Below are 21,298 nucleotides of genomic sequence, written 5' to 3'. Positions count from 1 at the left end.
CATTGTGTCAAAACACGGCAGCTCTACAGCACCTTCCCACTGCTGACGCGGTAGCTCACGCATGTCAACGGAGGGTGCAGCATGAACATGCGTCTGGCAGGGTGGACTGCGCATCGGAGGTGGAGCTCTCACAGGTGGAGTGTGGGAGCAGGCAGCCGCAGTATCTGCTGAGCGCACAACCGTGGCAGGTTGTAGGTTAACTGGTGCCGTGTCAACCTTCTCAGCATGATACTCCTGCATAAAGGAAGCAAGCTGAGACTGCATAGTCTGCAGCATGGACCACTTAGGATCTACCGTGGTTGGTGCGGCAACAGACGGAGTAGTTGCCTGCTGCGGAACCACTCTACCTCTCTTGGGAGGTGTGCAGTCTTCGGAAGACTGCGGCGAGTCCGAACTGACCCAGTGGCTACACCTGGGCCGTTGGACTCGCTCGGAAGGGACCTTACGCTTGAGAGGTCGTGAGACCTTGGTCCAACGTTTCTTCCTCGAAACTTCTTCCACAGACGAGGAATGATAGGGCTCATTCGTCTGTTTGTGGATGGGACGATCTCTGACAGATACGTCCGCAACCACTGAGGGTACATCCGTACGCTGATCAAGGCCTGCCGAACCCTTTGGTCCTTCGACATTGCTTCTCCCCTGGGCTTGGGAGCTTGCAAGAGGTCCCGGACTGGGAGGACGACTGGCACGAACAGATGTACCCTCATGCGCAACACTGACACTATTCACTTCACTTGCACTCACAACACTTCCCACTGCACTTTGCGCTTTCAGCTCTTTGACATCTGCCAAAAGCTGATTACGGTCATTAGCCAATGACTCCACTCTGTCACCAAGAGCCTGAATGGCACGCATCATATCCGCCATGGAGGGCTGAGCACTAGTAGCAGGGTCGGGAGTCACCACTACAGGGGAAGGAATAGGTTGAGGGGCATGGGGAGAGGAAAAATCAAAAGAGCAAGAAGAACTCCTCCTGATCCTATCCTTCTCTAGCCTACGTGCATTTTTAAGGAATTCGTTAAAATCGAATTCCGAAAGCCCAGCGCATTCCTCACATCGATCTTCCAATTGACAGGATTTACCCCTACAATTGGAACAAACGGTGTGAGGATCTATGGAGGCCTTCGGAAGACGCCTAGTACAAGCCCTAACACTACACTGCCTGTACTTAGGGACTTGAGACTGGTCAGACATCTTGAATTGTAGAAATAGTCAAGGGGGAATTCCAAAATCTAGCAAAGTTCGTTAACAATTAATCCAAATTAAATCAAAAAGCTTGCTAAGCTAATGATAAAGATTCCTGAATAGCGAAGGCTAAAATCTAGAGCGAATACATCACCAAAATCGTGAAAAACAACTCCAGAATCAACAGCGTATCCAAGTAGGTCTTGCCGGTGGCACGACAGAGGAAAAATTGAGTTCTTGTTGACAAGAAGTACTTGAGTACCTGCTCACAGATGGCGCTGTTGTGTACACCCCCACCTGTATAGCGATCGCTGGCGTATCCCGACCTTAGATTTCTGTCGGGCAACGGAGTTGACAGCTACATGATCATCGGGTAAGATTAATATTGAAAAAAATTATTCTCAACTCATTAGGAATATTAAATCCACCAAATGTTTGTTTTTTTACAAAAATGGAAACCTTCCTTTTGTATACAGAAAATATAACTTCGTTGCATACTGGTTTGGCCATTGAAGCTTGGTAACATGGTAAATAATTAGCAGCAAGTAAATAAGAAGGGGGTTAACTGCCCATTCACTTGACTATCATCCTTCACTTTTTTTATTTCCATTGAGTCAAGTCATCTATAATGGGTCATGAATCTTTACTTGGTTCTGACATTTATTACCATAGCACTTAACTTCTTCATTGGATGATGAATGTTAGATATGGCAGGGATACTGTAAAAACATAGTTAATGTTATGGTTTCTCTTGCATCAGTGACCTTTTTATTTGTAAAAGTTATTTCTATTATCTTGAATTTTTCTGTATTTTAATTAACACTTTTTAATAGTTTAAAAATATACTAAACATTCTTTACTACAAGAGTTTTGGATTGCATTCTAGAGAAACATTGGCCATTACTATGAGGAAGTCTTTTATGTTCTTTTAAAATTCTAAACACGTGGATTGTTTACGTGAGCCTCTTGACATGAGCACTTGGATTACAGTGCATATCCTTCTAATTCTTGCATTCATTCTTGGTCTTTGGTTCTCTGAAGATGAGGGGGCATCAGGAGATAGAAATGGTCCTTGAAGGATGGATTGAAGAAGTACTATATGTTTCACCTTCCACTTCCTTCGTGTCTACCTTCTCCAGTCACAACAGTGCTAGTGCTTGGTTAATCTCTTGTTCTTCATTGACAGGAAATTGTTTGGAGAGTAGGGGAATCTCCACACCAGAAAGAGGATAGTGGAGTGTACATGATCTCTTCTGTCTAGGAAGTTCATTCCAGTCTGAGCAAGTAAACCATAATAATGCAACGGTCATATATTTCTCTTATATAGTTTCTTCTGTGGTTGCTGAAGTTTCCTCAGGTCAACCTTAAGGCAAGCTAGGGATCCTTCTTCCAAGACATTTTGCTTCTAGTAATAACACCTTTTCCTGAGTCCCTTCTTAGTCGTAAACTCTTTAGCTGCTTCAGCTCTTATATTAAAGGCTTTCACCATTGTAACAAAGCATTAAATGAGAGAAACTCAAGCAGGAGGAGGAACAATTATTATGAATACACTCTTCCTCCAGCCATCAAGTTTTTCCCATTTTTATTTCAATCCTCTTTTTTGGAATAAGGCTCTAGGATTTACTCAGAATGTTCGTTATGTTTCCACAAAAAATCCATTTTTCTTGGCGGTAAAGAGAAAATTCTTTGGTATTGGTTTCCCACAGAGAAATATATTTAACCTCATTTTTCTTGATGGTAAAGAGAAAATTCTTTGGTATTGGTTTCCCACAGAGAAATATATTTAACACAAGTGGTAGGTTAGATATATTTTGATATATAATACAGTGATTAGTGGCAGATTCAATCGTGCAAGGTGAGATTATTTGTTTCTTATAATTATATTGCGTTAGGTTATAATTTTTCAAATGTTTTCCTAGTGATTTTTTTTAGAAAATAAAATTATGAAACAGCTCAATATTATTATTATTATTATTATTATTATTATTATTGTTGTTGTTGTTGTTGTTGTTACTAGCCAAGCTACAACCTTAGTTGGAAATGCAAGACGCTATAAGCCCAAGGGCTCCACAGGGAAAAATAGCCCAGTGAGGAATGGAAATAAGAAAATAAATAAATGATGAGAACAAATTAACAATAAATAATTCAAAAAACCGTAACAACGTCAAAACAGATATGTCATATATAAACTATAAAAAAGACTTATGTCAGCCTGTTCAACATAAAAACATGTGCTGCAACTTTGAACTTTCGAAGTTCTACTGATTCAACTACCCGATTAGGAAGATCATTCCACAACTTGGTTACAGCTGGAATAAAACTTCTGGAATACTGTGTAGTATTGAGCATTAAGATGGAGAAGGCCTGGCTTAAAATTAACTGCCTGCCTAGTATTACGAACAGGATGGAATTGTCCAGGGAGATTTGAATGTTAAGGATGGTCAGAATTATGAAAAATCTTATGCAACATGTATAATGAACTAATTGAACGACGGTGCCAAAGATCAATATCTAGATCAGGAATAAGAAATTTAATATACCGAAGTGTCTGTCCAACAAATCAAGATGAGAATCAGCAGCTGAACACCAGACAGGAGAACAATACTCAAAACAAGGTAGAATGAAAGAATTAAAACACTTCTTCAGAATAGATAGATCACTGAAAATCTTTAAAGACTTTCTAAATGAGCCAATTTTTTTGGCAATTGAATTAGATACAGACCTAATGTGTTTCTCAAAAGTAAATTATGGGAGAATTGGGATAACTGGACACTTACTGATGAATGCAATATTTCTTTTCCAAGGTTTCAGGATTAAGTGTGAGGAATTTTAAATATTCAAGAGACGATTTTTTTAATAATGGAAAGCGAAACCTATTAGTGTCATAAATGCTCGTCAGCCCTTGAATCTTGTTCCACTTCCTATATAAACACTGATGTTTTGTTTGCTAACAGTAGCTACTGCTCCTGCATATCTGTGGAAAAAGTCTGAGTAGATGAGTCCTTTAGATATATTTCCATCTCAAATGGAATTCCATTTCTGAATATTCTATTCTAATGTTATGTTATGTAATTTCTTGAGTTAATAGTATAATAAGCCTTGCTTGTTTATCAAATTTTGCCTGAAAATTTTCAATGTATTTAATTGGCCCATACCTTGGTTATTAACAGAGCAATGGTGTCAGGTGTGGAATGGCCAAATAACTGTTCAGTGTCTTAATATAAGCTGTCTATCAGATTAGCAGCTATTTTTGGTGGGCATTTGAGGATAATACTTTAACCTTGGACTATTGATGGACATTATACAATACAATAGGTTTTGGAGTGTATTCAATGTAAGACTGGGTTGATAGTTGTCTCTGAATTAAGAACAGATTTTTTCATTATCGCTTTGTGATTTTTGTGGAGGGATGAAGGTTAGTACTGGGCCTATGTGAGACTGGTCTCCTCTACAAGTACTTTCGAGCAAAAAACTGGGCTAGACACCCACCCACTATCACAGTGGACCAGAGATTACTTTCAGAACACAGATTGAGACCATTTGGCCTGATCCATCATATGCCTCCCAAGTATATGTTCCCAGATCTGTTTTCAGATGTGAGCTTTCATATTCTACAAAGAGGGAACAATTGACCGACAGCATTGACAGGCATTCCTCCCTTGTAAAGGATGAAAAGGCTTAAAGATCTCTTGACTTAGGATCTAGCCTCAGTCTGCTTCAGTCCACTGTGTTTGAGAGGTACTAGGTAACCACATTCCTTGAAGGTTATGGCTGTTGTGAAGAGTTTCGGCACTCAAAAAGGTACGCAAATCTAACTGTGGACGCCAGTGGTCAGAACTTTCTACTGAGGAGATCAAGAAAAGTCTTGCCTCCCCTGCTGGGTCAGCAACAAGCTTCAATGTGACAAGAGGACACTGCACACTGCATATTACCAAGACCTCTGTCTAGACTCTAGTCAGTAAGTTCCACCAACATTCAATAGGGTTCAACTCAATAGTACAGTGCAAAGTTCTGCAGGTTTGTGTTATCAAGAAGAATGAATTTCCTTCTTTTCTCACCAGATAACCAGCATGTTTGATTTTTAGCATGAGATATGACAGTTACACTGCAGATTGGATAGGTGTTGCACTTCTCATTTCCCTTTCCAGAGGGTGATGTTGAGGAAGCAGTGGAAGGGAAGCCCGTGTGATGGGACTCCTTCATCTACCATGTGTCCCTCAAAGGAACCAGCCTATTGATGGTGGCCATGTCATCTGCATCAGGTTTTAGAAACCACATATAAATCCCACAAAAGACCACTAGCAGTTTCTTACTCTAGGTGTTGAACTCTATATCATCCATTCTTGCCCCTCCATGGTTCAGTTCAGGGTGGGGTTTAGAAGGAAGAAAAGGAAGGTGTTTCCCAGAAGAAGAGGAAGGGGGAGCAATACTGATTATTATTATTACTAGCTAAGCTACAACCCTAGATGGAAAAGCAGGATGCTATAAGCCCAAGGGCTCCAATTGAGAAAATACCCCATTCAGGAGAGGAAAAAAAGAAAAAATAAACTACAAGAGAACTAATGAACAATTAAAATAAAATAATTTAAAAACAGTATCATACTCAAAATAGATCTTTCATATAAAAAAAACTATAAAAGGAGACTTATGTCAGCCTGTTTAACAAAATACATTTGCTGCAACTTTGAACTTTAGAAGTTCCACTGACTCAACTGCCTAATTAGGAAGATCATTCCACAATCTGACCATAGCTGGAATAAAATTTCTAGAATACTGTGCAGCATTAAGCCTTGAAATGGAGAAGGCATGATTTTTAGAATTAACTGTATGCCTAGTATTACAAACAGGATGGTACTGTCTGGGATGATCTGAATGCAAAGGATGGTCCGAATTATGAAAAATTTTATGCAAAATGCATAAAGAACTAAATGAACAATGGTGCTAGAGATTAATGTCTACATCAGGAATAACAGGGTATGGGACAGCCTTCGGGATCAACCAGAGTGTAAGCCCAGTATGACAGATGATTCTTACATACTGGTAGATGGCAATGGTGTTCCTGGAACCAAGCATCCATACCAACTCAGTATGATCGAGTGTTTACCAACAAACCAGATCCCTTTGATGGACACACTGGGATGGTCTCAAGTTGAGTGGCATCTCCTTCTGCAAGAAACTTATGGGCCAGTTCTTTTACTTCAGCACTTCAACTGAGCCTTCACAGCTTCCCTGTATCTGTGAAGTTTCACTACCTCATAGATGGAGACTTCCTCTCGGTTATCTTTGAAAAAGATGTCTGAGTATCTATGCAGTCATCTGCAGCAGTCTAAAATGGAAGTAGGGCATTCTATATAGAGGGCCATAGAGGATGTGTTTCTCTAGCCACAGCAGCATGAGCATATCATGAGCTTCCTCACTACCTGTGCCAAAAAAGCTCCTCAGTGGGGTTTGGATCCCTCCTCCTCAGGGAACTTTTCCGTGACTGAAGGGACCTTCAAACATTCATGCCTACCTGGGACTTGGGTCATGGAGGTATGGGCCTTGTCCTCAAGGGAACTAGAGCATGCAACTCCTACCAACCAATCAAAGTTTTCTTCCTCAAAATTATCTCTGCTCTGCATTGGCAAGAGAGTACAGTAAAAGAGTTTCTAGTCTTTTGGATCTTGTCAACTGTGGAGGGATGGGGGTTCTACCTCCTTTGCCATCCTACATTTTTTACGAACGCCAGTTCAGACCCTCTCCATCCTATCTATCCCTGCAATGTGAAATTAACATGAAGATACCTGGTTTCCTGTGAGGGTTCTGCTGTACTACTTGAAGAGGATTCAACATCTCACACATGAGTGTTGCAGCCTTCTTATGAGCCCCAGCAGGAATGAAATGGAAGTGTCCAGACACTTTTTATTATCTTTGTGAAACTTCTTGGTGCATTTGCTGATTTGTTTGGTGCTGACCTATCACAGATTGAGAAAGAACTCACAAGCTTAGCTCTGTTAGTATCCTTCAAGTTTATATGTCAATGTACTTGGAGCTGAAGGTTGTGTCTGAAGGTTTCAAACAACCTTGCCTCTGTAGAGTACCCTGATGGAGTTTCCCACAGGCCCATGGACTGCTTTTCTTGTGCCCTAAGGTGGTTGCTCAGTACTTTGTCAGACATTTCTCTGGTTATGCATGGTTTGGCACTTCCAATGTCATTTTCATTTTAGGGAGATAGGTTTTCTGTAACCTAGTACTGGTTTCCTTTCAAGCCAGTAATGACCGAGGCCTTAGCAAGCACTACATCTCTATGTTGAGCTGTTAGGAGGCTACTGGAGTAACCTTCCTCACACCTGTTTGAAAACAGGAAGGAGAGGGATGTCCAGGGAAGAAAAATAACCTTCAGTTTTGTTTTATGGGACTGACTTCCACCAAAGAGTGAGTCCCATACTTTAAAGGAGGAAAGTTTGGTAGTTACATAGGGAAGAATATAAAATTCTAAAAGTAATTTGTATTTTTCATAGCTATATAAAGCTGACTTATTAAATTTTATTTCTCAGCTCCACCACCCTTCTCAGTCCTTAAGCCAAAGGTAAAAATTGGCTCAACTCAGTTGGGCAGAGGAGAGGGGCTTCCCCCTCGCACCATCTGTTGTTAACCAACTACCATGTTAACAATTCAATAGCCCTTCTCGCTCATGTTGAAGTCATTCTCAGGCTTTAAAAGACTTAAGTTTGTATAGCTAGGGAAAATACAAATTATTTTTAAAATTTAATATTTTAATGATATGAATGAATTCTGGAAGACAAATTAATCACTAAACACAAATTAACAATGAACTACCATTCAAGAAAATTCATAAATATGACCAACCTATATACCTTTGCATATAAAATGCCAGACATTATTGCAAAAGACATGAAATAAAACATGCATTTGAAATTTGACCATTACCATAGAAAATTACTGTACATAATTGTATTACACAGAATACAGACATATTCCTGTATTCAACAGGAATATTGTCTCAGTGTTGAAAGGAGAGCCCTTGCATTGCCTGATGCCATATTTCTTGTCCGTATTCCCGTTTACTTGCTACTTCCCTCTTGGAGACTGATTTCCATCGATATAAATCCCAGCAGACATGCATGGCAGTATGGAACAGGAATATTTAGCAATTTTTGTGCTAACCTATACAATTTTGCAGATTATGGTGGGATTCTTCCTTCTTAGCTAATTCTCGTATTTGCTTGTAGAGTCTCTTACCCAAAATAGTGACGTGGCATCACAGGTTATTACTATGACAACCATGTGCCCTTACTGCTTCCATGGCTTTCTTAAACTGGGTGCAATTGCCTTAATGACTTTGCTCAAGATCATAGGCTTGGCATAATGCGCACTCTACATTGTCCCACCAAATTTCTCTCTTCCATTATCGGTCTATGAGACTAAAACAGGATTAGTCTATGAACCCTTTCTCATCACTAAAGAAAGAGCGAGCTACACTCAATCTTGTAGATCCACACTAACTGACTTTTTGAGATGAAAACAACAATAACCCCTGCATCTCATTTTCAATCACTCTTAAATGGTTTTTAGAAATCTACAAAAAAAACTATGATAAATAGGGAATTGCATGACAAAGAAAAAATGGGATAAAAATCTGTCAAAAAAGGGTGTCTTTCAAGACATCTGGTATTAAATCTTTCAATTTGAGACTAGACACACTTTCTTTTAAGAGATTGCCAAATAATCTTAAAACCATGATCTCATCAGCAGAAGCCAGGAACAACTTTTCAAGGAACAATCTTTCCATCCTAAATTTAAGCCTTGAAGTGAAGACCAAAGAATGGAAAATTCTAAGCAGTAATATAGCAAAAGACATTAAGAGAACAGACAATGCCTTTTCCAAACTTACGATTTTCCCTGTTGGAGCCCTTGGGTTTATAGCATCCTGCTTTTCCAACTACGGTTGTAGTTTAACTAGTAATAACAACAACAATCAGTAGACTGCTTTAGAAACAGAAATAGGCCCACCATATATTCTGTAATGATTCAAAGAGTTGGTCAGAATAAAGGTAGAGAAGTGGAAAGAGGACTGGGTCAGTAGGGATGTATTGTACAGCAAACTATTAAGTTAACCAAACCAAAGTTTGTGGAATGCATCATGATGTTCTAAAAAAGTTTGACATATTAGCAGTAAGAAACCATTTACTAAGAGATTATTGGTGGATAAAGTGATAATAATTTCAAGAGATTAAAGGTGTAGTAAGATAGCAGTAAAAAGAAGTTTTATTAAGGATGAGTACCTGGTTAATTGGACCGGACAGTTTCTTTGGTGATGATTCCATAATTGAGACAACCTTAGCTTTTGTCTAGACGTTACACCATATCCATAAAAGAATGACAAGGTTGGTGCCTGGAAAATCCTCCTTAAAAACTTATCCTTGGGAACGTACCTGGAGCTGGAGAACCCAGGGATCCCAACCGCAACTGGGAAGTATGGCACTCAATTCTGTACAAACTAGACTGCAAAGTTGCAAAATCTATTACTGAACTACATTACGAAAAAATAATATATCAGCAAGGAAGGGATCCCACTTTTTAAGAAAATCAAAAGTAAATAACAAGGCTATAAAGTTATAGATTATTATAAATTCTTCCGTAGGAAGAGATTAACCTTTAGAAAAGTATCTAGTCAAAAGGAACATACTCAACTAGTAATACCAGATAAATTTCAACATCATCCTCTCCTTCCATCCCTATTGATGCAAAGGGCCTTGGTTAGATTTCACCAGTAGTCTCTATCTTGAGCTTTTAAATTAATACTTCTAAATTTAGTGGGAATTTAAAACTTGCACATGAATTAATTATTTCAAGACATTTGGATGCCAAGAGAACTGAAATTAAGGTGCTATAGAGTTCTTCTGACTACAGCACTGTAGGTGTAAAAGGCAATATAAAGATTTTATTGCTGATAAAAAAAATACGTCAACAAACGGTAGAGAAAAGAGAGAATATTAAGACCTCCTTTAGACAAAATGGCTTCAAAAGCATCACCTTTTGAAAGAGAAGCCACAGACTTGGTAGGACCTTTGTAACCTATGATCACAAAGTGAAAAAAGTATATACTGTACTGTACTGACTTTATTGACTACAAAACTCATTGTTGTGGCCGATGTGGTAACATCCCTGACTGGTGAACGCCAGACTGGGGTTCGAGTCCTGCTCAGACTCGTTAGTTTCTTTGGTCGCTGCAACCTCACCATCTTTGTGAGCTAAGGAAGGGGGGGGGGGTTTGGGGGAGCCTATAGGTCTACCTGCCAAGTCACCAGCATCCATTGCCTGGCCCTCCTTGCTCCTAGCTTGGGTGGAGAGGTGGCTTGGGTGCTGATCATATGTATATATGGTCAGTCTCTGGGGAATTGTCCTACTCGATAGGGCAATGTAATTGTCCCTTGCCTCTGCCATTCATGAGCGGCCTTTAAATCTTTAAACTGAAGGTGTTGCTGAAGCATTATAGGGAAATATTTTGTAGAATAACTGTGCTGAAGGTAATATTGACTGGTATGGGTTTGCAAGGTAAGTATTTTAATTTCACTGAAATATCTGGCCACTATCCTTTATCATCTTAGCTCTGATGGCTTGGTTATGCTCCGAAAGACCTCAAGACTAGGAAAAACAGAATCTTAAAACTTTTTTTATTTCTATACAGCACTCACCGGATATTCATATTGCATCATCTCAAGAAAGAACTGAATTGAATTGAATATAAAATTTAGACCTTAAGTCAAACACTGGGCATCAAAGGCCATTCAGCGCTTTATAATGCAAATTAGTCAATCATACCCATACAGTACAATCACACCCCATTTTAATCAACTCTTATTCATAAAATCTTTAAAATCTTTTTGAATAAATACATGGCTTAACAAAGAAACAAAGCCCTTTAGCCGTAAGTATATGGTATAAAACTAAGGCTGCCACATCAGGTAGCCTAGTCTTAAGTTATCCACATCGACCAGTCCCAATCGCTTGCTCTCAGATTGTATGCATACTGCATTTTAAGATGTCTTCCCCAGGTTTAGTTAGCATTTATTACCGGGTATATACAAAGGAGTTATTTCTGGGAGATCTTAATCCGTATTCCCTTTGTGTATCATGTCGGGGGGAAATTTGTGATTTAGATAATCGTTGTGAAAAGTACGTTCCACTCAAGGAAAAGTATAATTTAGTGGTTGCCATTCAAGTTGAATGTTTTAGCACAAAAGGAAACTTGCTGTTAATTCTGGGGAGAACCTGTGGAAGACTGTGCTACTCGATTATAGTGGGGAAGACAATGATATTGACACGCCTCCATTTTTAGTCAACACACAAGATCATCCATCTTTCGATAGTGATGAGCATCACAAGCTCTTGGCATCACTTGCTTCCTTTGTTAACCACCCTACTCTTTACATATAGAGATGCACCTATTTATGGGTATTCTTGACGTGGACCTAGGACTAACTTAAAAGAACTTTGGACTACAGAAGTAAGTGATCCAGGGGTAAAGACTATGTATCAGTATGTTCTAAATCTTAAGGATCATATCTAATCAACATGGGAATTAGCTATTGACAATTTAAAATGGGCATCTAGTAAGAAGAAGCAAATTCATTATAGGAGAGCCTAAGATAAAAACTTGAATGTATACAGAAAGTTTCAGTTTTGATTTCTACTAAAGTAAAACTTTTAATGCAATGGCAATGGTCTAAAAAATAAAGAAAAGGTCATTCTATTGGAATATAAATTAAGAAAGTGTAATAAGTTTAAGAATTTCTAAGCCAATAAGTTGAAATCTTATGTATCCAGGGATTTCAATAGCAATAAATGATTGCTTGCAGATCAGACTAAGATAATGTAACCAATCAAGAAAACATCTTGCAGACTTCTGAAAAGTGCTCTAGATTATCAGGAATTAAGCTATTATAGACCTATTTTGAATCTATCGTTTATTTCAAAAGTGCTAGAATACGTAATTCTTGAACATATAATTAGTCATTTAGAAGAGATAGAAGATTTGCAAAACAACCAGTCTGCTTACAGAAAATTACACTCCACGGAGATGGATATCTGTTCTACTGTAAGTGATATCTTGGAAATGATGGATGAAAACAAATGTGGTATTTTAATATTGGTTGAGATTAGTGCTGCTTTTGATACAGTTGTGCATGAACAGCTACTAAATGATCTATGGTCCATCGGTATTGAAGATCAAGCTTTTGAATCCCTAAAATTGGAAATTGGAAAGTTTTATTCATCATATGAACCATTAAACAGAGGGGTACACAGGAGAGTGTACTGGGCCCAAATTTATTCTATATCTATACTATTGGTCTGTCGAAAACACTACAAAGGCATGGAGTGAAGTGCAAACTATTTGCTGAAACTCTAAACCAAATTCTTACCAGTGTTATGGAATGGATGACAATCCTACAACTAAAATTAAATGAAAATAAAACTGAGCTTATGGTAGTTGGAAAGAAAAACAGCCTAAGAAACTTAGATGATATTCATATAAGCATAATTAACAACTCTGCACAAATATCTGGTAAAGTTTGTGATCTAGGTGTATCTCTTGACTGCAATTTGTCTTTCAGTGCCTATATAAATAATGTAGTAAAAACTGCTGGTTATCATCTTAAATACATTGCTTTCATAAAGAAGTACTTAGATGAACAATCTGTAAAGAAACTTGTGATAAACAGTGTTATTACCAGAATTGACTACTGTAACTCCACCTACTACAATTTACCAAAAGTGCAACTGAAAAAATTATAAAACATAATAAACCGAGGAGTAAGACTGATAAAAAGTGTCCTACCCCAAGAGAGGATCACATCTACGCTACAGTAATTGATTTATACTGGCTGCCTATTAAAGCAAGAATTGAGTTTAAAATATATAGAATAAGCCATCAAGTTATCAGAACTGGACGGCCAAAATATCAAAGAGAATTACTACATATTGTACAGCCAACAAATCCTGCTGAAATGAGAATAGTTACGGATGGTTTCAAATTATTGGAACCTTGATGTGTGTGTACTGTAGGCTCTAGAGCCTTTAGATATGTAACCCCGAGACTATACAATAATCTCCAATTAGACATCCGAAAGACTGAAGATATTAAGTCTTTCCAGAGGAAACTGAAGACTTTCTTGTTCTTTAATTGCTTTGATAGTGCGGATTTGACAATAAAGGAGCAATATGCAGTGTGAAATGCTGAATGCCTTGGAATGAACATTATAAAATGACTGTGAAGGTCATGTAGAGGGTAGGGTTCCCCTGCTGTTTACAACCAAAAAAGCAACTCTTCAAGAAAAGTTAAGTAAAGATATGCCAGGTAGAGTAGATCAAGGCAACCCATTTATGGTGATATACAATAATTTACTACATGGGAGTATTAATAAATTGAGAGTGATATCAGATCTAAATGGGTTTTATGACTTGCCAGGTCAAATAAATTTAGTTCAGTATAAGATTTATCTCAAATAAATTCCTATGAACAAAACAATATACCTGTATAGTACCATTTGCAGTGAAGGAAGTGGTCTATTGATTGTTAACTAGAACTCTTCACAAGGAAAACATTTAATCCATACCAGCAGATTCTTACCCACCTGTGGTAGCAAGGAAGCGATGTATGAAAGAGCTCGCTCTCTTTCCTTCTTCCTCTTCCAGTTCATCCTACCCCTACTTTCTCTTCTTCCAAAGTAAATAGTAGGAGGCCTCGTTTAAAAAGATCCTCGAGGCTTTTATTGCCCATATTTCTCCTTTTGGAGATAATGACAGATCTCATCCAATGACTGTTACTTTATGGTCCTGTCAGGTGAGTCCACAGGTCATATGATGGTGAACTTTGCTCCTATATTTATTTTTTAGGATTCATCCTTAGTCAATGTCTTTTGTTTCCTCTAGACTAGTTATTTAAGTTCATGCTGCCATGAGCTAATTCCTATTGTAGGGGTTTGCCATCCAATGCGATAGTATTTCCCAATGGGTGGTGGTAACCAATACCACATCCACCCAGCACTGCATTACGATGTAGCTAGTCCTTGTGCAAATTGAATCACTACCTATAATCTGTTAGGGCTTGTGCTTCAACTAAATTGCTTTACTGAACTCCATGACCAATTTCAGTCATCAAGTCCTGCTTATTTGAACGATCAACTCCACTTTACACGAGGGTACTCAAATAAGGAATCTAGTTCCCTATGGTGCAGAATGGTATGCTACCCAGTTCTCTGTATGGTGGCTGCATGCTCATTCACTTGTATTTGCCCATTGTGGATTCCATGTTCTTATTCTGCATTTCTGAAGTTTGTCAGTAGTTTGATTCATAGTTAACCCTTTTACCCCCAGGCTATTTTGAAATTTCCAACCCTTAACCCCCAAGGGGTTATTTTTTTCTCAGCACATTTTGCAGTATATTTTTTTTAAATTGCTCTAACAGCCTTAATTTTTGTCATAGAGAGGTCAGCTTAGTCTCATTCTCTTGGAAAATGCCTGAATTTTCTCGAAAAATTATCAAAAATATGAAAAAAAAAATTTTTATAGCATTTTTTTGCAAGGACGTACCGGTACGTCCATGGGGGTAAAGGGATGGCTTTTGTGAAACGTACCAGTACATCCTTTGGGGTAAAAGGGTTAAAGTTGAAAACTCTACTTTGGGGGTGACATTATGTTCCTCCTTGATCACACAAACATTTTCTTTTTCCCCATGTTACAGGCATAGCTTTTGCACAATATCCCTTATGATACCATAATTTTTACAATACTAATTTTCTCCCACAATGGAGATTGTCCTTCATTTGTTGTCTTGGTTATCTATTTCTGGACATTGACAGTTCCGTTCAAGTTACCCTTTGAGAGATCAGCCATCCAGACTTGACTATCTTGTTTAGTTTTCAGTTCAGTGATGATTAATAAAATGGGAATTTGTAATGGTTTGAACTAAAATCCTAGTTCAAACTACTACTGGTTAGACCACTAAGTAAAATTAAATAATCATATATCACCTAAAATACTAAAATTATATTAAATGTGCATTTTTTCTAGGTACGTATAAAATTATTTTATTCCAAAGTAATCCTGGTGTAAACTGGAATATAGTCAAGAAAAACTTGGTAACAAGATAGTTAATGGTGGTTGACCAAGTAAGGTGGAGGGTCCATCCTACATAATCGATGTTACCCAGCATCTTTTTAGTATGTTACAAGAAATTACGCAGTGGTACGGAGTTGAGATTTAAGTACAAATAACTCTGGCTTGTGTATCTAAGAAAAATACAAATTACTTTATAAAAAAAATTCAAGTCATTAGTTCCTAAATAATGCAAACGATTATCTTATACTGGGGACACTCACACTTCATATGGAAGGTAGTCTCCCTGGATCAACTACTGTAGTGATTATTCATCTGATACAGCCCATGCCTGTACTATATCAGCTTTAAGGAAACTTGTACAGTACTAAGAAAATTTTACTGGTAAGGTAGTGTGACAGCGGTAGCTATCACGTAGATGGGTTTGGCTGAAAGCTATATTGCCTACCCCTCCCTCTTATTGAAAGGAGAGCAGAGAGCAGAGTTAATCACTTCTTTTTGAGCATATTTTTTCAAAATAATGTTTCAGTACTCGATTATGCAACTCAACTGCATAATGGTAATGGTAAATGTACACTAGACATTCAGAGCATTGCAAGTTTATAAGGCACAACCTGAAACAAATCCAAGCGGTAAACCATATGAGTGTGATCCTTGACAAGATCGAGGCCCCTACAGTGGAAACGGTTAGAATAAGTGATCCTCTGTCGGGTCCCTTAACACAGTCAACATGATGGTTAGCTAGCTCCTTCTCCGGGGATTTTCTCTTATGAGGTGAGTGAGTTTACTGATTAGACATTGGCTATTCATTTGGTTCTGGGTAACTTAACACTTCTGGTACAGAAGTCTAACTTTTTTATGCCCTGGTAATAATTCTTGGGGACCACACAGCAGACTAACTCCAAGTAAGGGGGTTTTGTTGAATGAGAAACCTATTTTTTGGGAGGTGATGTGTGGTCTCCAAACCCCTCTCACCTCCCTAGATTAGTGAAGTGGAATACATCTCGGAGATACTCCTAGATTAAAAAGATGGTTGCTGGGCGAGAAACAAATGGAAGGGTAAGCATTGTCTTCAGTATTATTAATGATCCTTAATGGGTGACATGTCATTACAAAGCAAATTAATTTAGCATTAGAGGTGCTATGACAGGTTCAATAGAGCCTGAACATATGTCTCCCTTATACACACATCTGTGCCTTGTATGCTGATACATTGGCCCTTAGGCAGGAAAGAAAATATTTCTTTGGTAGTGTATATCAGGTCATACTGGAATTCCTGTTCTAGCTTTTACAGGAAAATCCATGGGAACCACACAGCACCTCCCCAAAAATAGGTTTTTCCTTCGCCGAAACCCATTCTTTTTTTGTTATGCAGCATTGATGATGAGTCCACTAGACGTTTTAGGCCACACAGTTACATCCCTTCCCCCCATATCATCAGTGACTGCATGACTTTTCGTCTTTATCCCATCACCATTTGTGCCTCTTCGTAGGATAACTGGATCTTTTCCCAGCACGATCGGTAAGTTGCCCATACGTACACTGTACATGTAGAAAAATACTACTTGATTTTTGCAATAGTACCCCTGTACAGTAGTAATGTATGAAGAGAGTGCACATTTTGCCTGCAGAAAAATACTGTACACAAGTTTTTTTGGTTTAAAGCTGTGATATCAAGTCTACTTTAGGTACAGTGCACTCCATAGGATGTACATCACATGGCCTTTCACCTTATCAACATCATGAAATAATGACTACAATAATGCAGTACCATAGAAGGATAAAGACCCTTACGGCAGAACAGATGGGTGTTCTTTGATGTTTTATTTTCTTCAGTTGTAGGTACTGAACTTCATACCTTTAATTACACTATCCATAGTGCTTCCAAGGTCATGTTTCATTTAAATAAAGTACAGTACACAACAGAGAAGACCTAGCAAAATCAGTGGCAACTTAGGGCACTAAGTCAACTGCATTAGTAACTAGGTCAGGAGAGTGAGTAGTCTTACCGGGTGGTCTTACCGGGTGGGTATGTCTATTTTGTTGCAGATTCATTGCATTAGTGGGTCGTCTCTGTTACCCAACCCCAACGAATGATATAACAAAAGAATATCGTATTTCTTCCCCAGGGCCAGTGAATCAACATGAAAAGCACAGACTTGGTATGAATAAGGGAGACCCACAGGTTCAGGCTCTCTAGAAATCCTCCACAACATCCCTAATGCTAATTTTGTTTGCTAGTGAACGATACATCGTCCACTGATAATCCGTAATATTCATGGGGAAGACAGCCATGATATAAAGAAAAAAACAAAATTTCAATTGAAAATCTGAAGTAAAACAATGTCTACCACGTATATATGATTATCATCTTTGCATCAAAATGAGCCTTGAATATGCATGAGTGTACATTTCATTTACATGCATTTTCAATAACCCTCAAAGATATCTACTGTATGTATTTTCATAGTTAACCTCTACTATCATCATCTGTAAATTAAAGCAGGATAATTAAAAATCATGAGATTAATGAAATATGTATGCATTTGTGATGTACATAGCAGAAATCACAGTTCAACTGGCAACATTATCTAGCATAAAATCTAAAATTGTCAAAGATTCCATACATTGTTCTTCTTTAATCGAATCATTCTGAAAGTTATTATCCCCTATAGGATTTGAAGTGGATGCTTCTACTGAAGAAGCAGTTGACAACTCTACATGAGAAGAATTGGGTACTTCCAAGGTGATGCCTCCCTGCGACTCACTCAATGAACAATGATTAGAATAAGACAATGAACTGACACTTTGGTTTTCAATAACATTCATTTGCTCACCACACACTGAAGAATTAACTGACAAAACCTTCTGTGCTTGTGTTGGTAGAACACTAGTTTGCAGGACATGAATTTCATCCTTAGTACTTATACATGACTCCGATACAGCTGTTGACTCTCCTTTGTCAATTAACATATCATGTTCTAATAAGAAGCCAGAATGAAAGTTATCAGTTATTTCTGAAACTTCATGCTCTTTTTCAGACTGTTCTGAATGATCCTGAAGTGTTTGAATTTCTGAAAGTTCAACCATGTCTGAAGAAGTAATAAGAACAGAAAAAGGTTCTTCACTCTCATTATTACTCAAATTTTTCACAACATTATGGGATGACTGGAACATTTCTTTGTCCCTTTTTGTATTGTTCACAACTGGTAACTTTGAACCTTGGTTAAACTTTTTCAGATCACTGATATCAAGTGATGCCTGGCTTGATATATCTGTTTTTTCCACACTGAAACCTAACACCTCACTGGAATTTTGGCAACAATTTCTTATGTCAGACAATTTTCCAGACTTAGCTGGTATGCATGAATTATAATTCTGTGGGCTAGGTATCTGTAAACTATCTTTGCTGGGATATTCAATGGTAGGGAGATCTTTACAGTTATTATGGTCACTAAAATTACCATTACTAGACTTCAAAATTCTAGGAAATAGTTTTGTTAGTGAGGTGTCATGTTTCATTTTATGCTTCCTAAGTAAGTGATCCCGTAACTTATCTACACGAGTAGTTCGGAAATTGCACTGAAGTTTGGATAATGATACGCAGGTTAGAAGGTTTGATGCAGGAGCATGAAGGCGCATATGTCGATGCATGTTTCTAGCATAAGAAAATGAATGTCCACAGACCTCACACTGATGTACTCTAGTCTGTTGAAGAAATGAGGCACAAATAATTTTTAGAAATTATCGTACAATATGAATTATACATAAAATATAAGCACACAGAACTAAAATTATCTTTCAATAATAAAATTTACTTTAAGACTTACTAATATGTAAATAAAAGTGCATTCACAGAATGGGTAACTTGAAACAACAAGGCATTTTTCTTGTTCATTATATTTCGTGATAATTATGAGGGTAATATGGTTTAAGAAAAAAGGCTAAGGAGAAATAGCTTGATATCTTTAGAATTACATTTAGAAGCTTTTGAAGTGAAATAGTGTTGCATTTACTACAATATACACAATATTGTATCACATATCTACTATATTTTTGCTATTTCTATATTTACTACATTTCTCACTATCAGTATTCCTCATCTAACCTCATCAAATATTCAAACCATCATGTCATAATACTTCTAATTAAAGTTTCAATGATTGCTTTAAAGATAAAAAAAAATCTCATCATTATGATAGCCCTCTATTTTTCTGTGGTAAGATGAGCTAATGTAACCATATAGTGATAGAATCAGGAGTGAATTGGTTTCACCTTAACCAGACTGCCATAAGTCATTCCTTATAAAGTCAAGAATTTAGGAAGTCACTTCCTATTATTCATTATTATTGCTAGCCAAGCTACAACCCTGATTGGAAAAGCAGAATGCTACAAGCCCAAGGGATAAAAAAAGGAAAGCAGCCCAGTGAGGAAAGGAAATAGGAAAATAGTAAATAAACTACAGTAGATGTAAGTAATGAATAAAAATATAAGATATTTGAAGATCCAATACCATTCCACATTGATATATGTTATTTTCTTTTTATTCTTATCCTTATCATTAATTGCTAAGCTACAACCCTAGTAGGAAAGGTAGGATGACATAAGGCCAGCAGCTCCAACAGGGAAAATAGCCCAGTGAGGAAAGGAAACAAGGAAAAATAAAATATTTTACGAACAGTAACATTAAAATAAATATCTCCTGTACAAACTATAAAAACTTCAACAAAACAAGAGGAAGAGAAACCAGATAGAATAGTGTGCCAGAGTGTACCCTCAATCGAGAGAACTCTAACCCAAGACAGTGGAAGACCATGGTACAGAGGCTACAGCACTACCTAAGAATAGAGAACAATGGTTTGATTTTGGAGTGTCCTTCTCCTAGAAGAGATGCTTACCATAGCTAAAGTCTCTTCTACCATCACCAAGAGGAAAGTGGCCACTGAACAATTACAGTGCAGTAATTGACCCCTTGGGTGAAGAAGAATTGTTTGGTGATCTCAGTGTTGTCAGGTGTATAAGGACAGAGGAGAATTTGTAAAGAATAGGCCAGACTATTCTGTGTGTGTGTGTGTGTGTGTGTGTGTGTGTGTGTGTGTGTGTGTGTGTGTGTGTAGGCAAAGGGAAAATGAACCGTAACCAGAGAGAAGGGTCCAATGTAGTACTGTCAGGCCAGTCAAAGGACCCCATAACTCTCTGGCAGTAGTATCTCAATGGGTGGCTGGTGCCCTGGCCAACCTACTACCTCACAATAGGAGGAGGTGAATGATGTCACGCTTTTGAGATTAGCCTTACTTCTTCACAGTGTCTTTTGTATGATTTGGTTGTGAAATACATCCAAAGTCCTATTCTTGAGTCATGTACAATATTATGTTACTGTACATGTATTATTAAATAAGAACTGTTATCATGTTCTAGGAATTGTTTATTTTTCATGCCCCTGTACTACTGTATATATTTTGTTTCAGAGCTAGCAAAGGAAATAATCTTTTTTGATAGTATCATCGGACATGGTTGAAGCAGAAATTACTTCTATGAGGTCTGTAATATGACAAATTCGTAGATAATTTGTATTTTTCCTAACTATACAAACCTTAGCTATTTACATGGGGTAATTACTTCGGCGTAGCTGAATGACGAGCCATAAAGTTTTAACGAAGGTTTCCTACCCAACCGCTAGTTAGCGGGGGGGGGGGGGGGGGGGGTAGCTAGCTACCCCTCCCCCCTCACTTTACTTAAGAGGTAGGACTTATCTTGGGGGACAGGGCTGGCGGGCACATAACTGTAAATAGCTAAGGTTTGTATAGTTGGAAAAATACAAATTATCTACGAATTTGTCATTTGTTCCGTAACTGAAATACAAACCACGCTATTTACATGGGGTGACTTAACCCTTAGGAAGGGAGGTAAGTCCCCTGCCATACTGGCTTTGGCTTGCCCGGGGGCCCCGAACCCGAGTTTATTATAAGAACTCAAGGGTCGAGGGGCCCCT

General features: G+C 38.0%; 1 protein-coding gene across 3 annotated transcripts in view; it reads right to left on the bottom strand.

Annotated features, from left to right (window-relative positions):
- The window catches only part of LOC137631762 (uncharacterized), a 334,578-nt gene that overhangs the window by 121,300 nt on the left and 191,980 nt on the right, over positions 1 to 21,298 (bottom strand). Inside the window, exon 7 of one of the 3 annotated variants that reach the window (XM_068363706.1) lies at positions 17,846 to 19,014. The exons of the other annotated variants lie outside the window; for them this stretch is intronic. Coding sequence (XP_068219807.1) covers positions 17,881 to 19,014 — 1,134 coding nt within the window. The 3' untranslated portion in view covers positions 17,846 to 17,880. Of the gene's footprint in view, positions 1 to 17,845; positions 19,015 to 21,298 lie in introns of those variants that run through there. 3 annotated transcript variants of the gene reach the window in all.

This window comes from Palaemon carinicauda, chromosome 40 (genome assembly GCF_036898095.1).
Source record: "Palaemon carinicauda isolate YSFRI2023 chromosome 40, ASM3689809v2, whole genome shotgun sequence".
NCBI lineage: Eukaryota > Metazoa > Arthropoda > Malacostraca > Decapoda > Palaemonidae > Palaemon > Palaemon carinicauda.
Note: the sequence above shows the minus strand (reverse complement) of the source record. Positions and strands in the feature narration are given on the sequence as shown.